The 2347-nt window shown below is 21.9% G+C and overlaps 2 protein-coding genes across 2 annotated transcripts in view; one reads left to right on the top strand and one right to left on the bottom strand. All coding sequences in view use genetic code 6, as the record gives it.

Moving 5' to 3' along the window:
• Positions 1-79, top strand: part of TTHERM_001268150 (hypothetical protein) — a gene marked incomplete at both ends in the record, with an annotated part of 201 nt that extends 122 nt beyond the window's left edge. The window contains one exon of the mRNA XM_012795570.1: positions 2-79. Coding sequence (XP_012651024.1) covers positions 2-79 — 78 coding nt within the window. The remainder of the gene's footprint in view (position 1) is intronic.
• A 952-nt stretch (positions 80-1031) lies between these two features.
• Positions 1032-2234, bottom strand: TTHERM_01268140 (transmembrane protein, putative; the record flags this gene model as incomplete). Its single annotated transcript, XM_001007852.3, has 3 exons — positions 1032-1066; positions 1167-1486; positions 1621-2234. The coding sequence occupies 3 exons, from the start codon at positions 2232-2234 to the stop codon at positions 1032-1034; spliced, it is 969 nt and encodes a 322-aa protein (XP_001007852.3).
• Between the last annotated feature and the right edge of the window lie 113 nt (positions 2235-2347).

The raw sequence follows: 2347 nt of genomic DNA, 5'->3' as shown, positions 1-2347 counted from the left end.
AATACCATTAAGAAGACCTGATTTAAGAGAGCCCTTACCGACAGTATTGCATTAATCAAACAAAAAATCTCCATTTTGATATTAAGTGTATTTATTAATAGTATCACAAGCATTATTAGTAAATACATTAGTCAAAAAATCATCAAACATTTCTTAATTATGTAAACTTGTTGAACCTATTTTCTGTAGGTTTTGTTTTAGTAAGTTAGGTAATTCATTTATCTAAACTGAAAGCTAATTTAGAATTCCTTGATAAGTTTAAATAGATAGAGCTTATTATTAAGGTATTAAAAAAGCCATAGCAAGACCTTATCTAGCTCTTAATGAGTTTAATACTGCAAAATAAGAAGCACAGACAACATCTTTTTATTAATAAATAAATGAATGAAAATAATTTTAAATTATGAGAAAATAAAAAAACTTACTGTTAAAATTGTAAATAACCATAGAATTATCAATAAATTATTTCACAATAAAATAATTTATTATTGGATAAATTGTTGTTGAGCAAAATATTAAAATTAATACCACTATTAATTTCTTTACAGAGTATTTTAAAGAAGAAGTTTTACTAATATTTAATTTTTTTTCAGAGTTAGTATGATGATGATTTTTAAATTAACCATTAGAAATTTTATTTTAGTATTTAATAACATTTTATTTTTGATCAATTGAGTAAAATTATAGCTAACGAGTTATCTGATCAAGAATATCTTTCAATTGTAGCCTATCAAAAGTTGCAAAGAGTTCTAAAATTTATTGCTATTTCTTTTTAGAGAAGATATAACTTGGTATGACACTAATCAAAAAAAGAAGCATGATAAAGGTAATAACATATAATTAAATAAGACTTTGACTTTTAATGGATGAAAGTTAATTTTAATAGTCATCATTCATCTCAGAAAAAATAGATTGAACTTGTTCATTTAAATCTGGATAGTTTATCTCATTTTATTTTTTTATTATTCCTAAAGGATCATTGTTAGAAACAAAATAAAATATCCCAAAAATCTATAAGAGTATTGAATATATCATTGAAAGATTTTACTATTAGGATATAGTATTGCTTTGATATATATTTTAAATGATGTAATTATTTTAAATTATATTAAAAACTTCTAAATCTTTGTTAGTATTATTATAAAGTAAATTCATCTGTTGTTTACTCAGAGATATCCTAGATTAATTTTATTCATTTAAGAGATCCATGAAAGGTTGGTATTGAGCAGTTGGTGTAGATAAAAGATTGTATTAGTTTAGCAGAATAATATTATGCTCTGAAAGGGAATAACTAATTTGTACGTTAATCATATAAATCCAGTTAATGTATTTGAAGTTTTCTCTTTGAGAAACTAAGCTTGTAAGAAAGTTAAAAAATGCTAACAATATCAAAGAAAGAATAGCTAAAGCTGATAATATTCCGAAAGCATTTATTATTTTAAGATATCTCATCTGATTTTTTTTGTGTATATTTTCAAAAACTTATCTTTTTAAATTAAAAAAATATAAATTAATTAAATATTTGTATATATAGAAAATTTAAGAATTTTAAATGTCCTTATTATTAAAATAATAAAAATCAATTTTAATAAAAAAAAAATTTAAATATAAATTATTTACCGCGTTTATACACTGTTTGAGGAAGAAGATATAGATTAAATATCAATATTCTATTATTATAATTTATTTACCTCTTATGTTTAAAAACTTTTATTTGAATATTTTTAGTCTTTAACTTTCTTTTCATTGATTTTTTGTATTTATGTTTTTTTTGTTAATGGAGATGTTATTGTTTAAATTAAGCCGCGCTTACTAGATAGTGGAGCAATATCAGTTATGTATTTTTAAATCTAAGAAGTTAAATTGTCTTATCCAGCATCCATGCTTGTCTGAACATTTTCAAGATTTGCTTCTTCAAATTAGCTAAAATTAAATTTGTCATTCTAATTTAAAATTGACTATTTCTCAGCTGATTTCTAAGTTTAAATCTTACTAAAAGATTAAAATTCTTGATTTTAGCTAATTTATGCAAAGTTTTAGAATAATTTTGAATTTAATTCCGCCGATTCTTCTAATTAAACATTTATTTACTACATTTATGCTACTGGACTCGCAAGCATAAATTCATAATTTTATCTTGGAGAGTTACTTGTGAATGTAGTTACTTTATTCTATTTTACTTTTTTTAATTCACTAATGTTATTCTTGAGAGCTTATCCATTTTATTTATACATAGAATTATAGTTTATTGTTACACTATTGAGGATTTAAGTTAATGTTGATTATTCATTTTATAAGCTTAAATTATTTGCAAATTAAAAAAAACTTCTATATTATGATGATTCAT

This window comes from Tetrahymena thermophila, assembly GCF_000189635.1.
Source record: "Tetrahymena thermophila SB210 genomic scaffold scf_8254810, whole genome shotgun sequence".
NCBI classification, from domain to species: Eukaryota; Ciliophora; class Oligohymenophorea; order Hymenostomatida; family Tetrahymenidae; genus Tetrahymena; species Tetrahymena thermophila.
The sequence above is the reverse complement of the archived record's forward strand: the minus strand, read 5'-3'. Positions and strand labels throughout refer to the sequence as shown.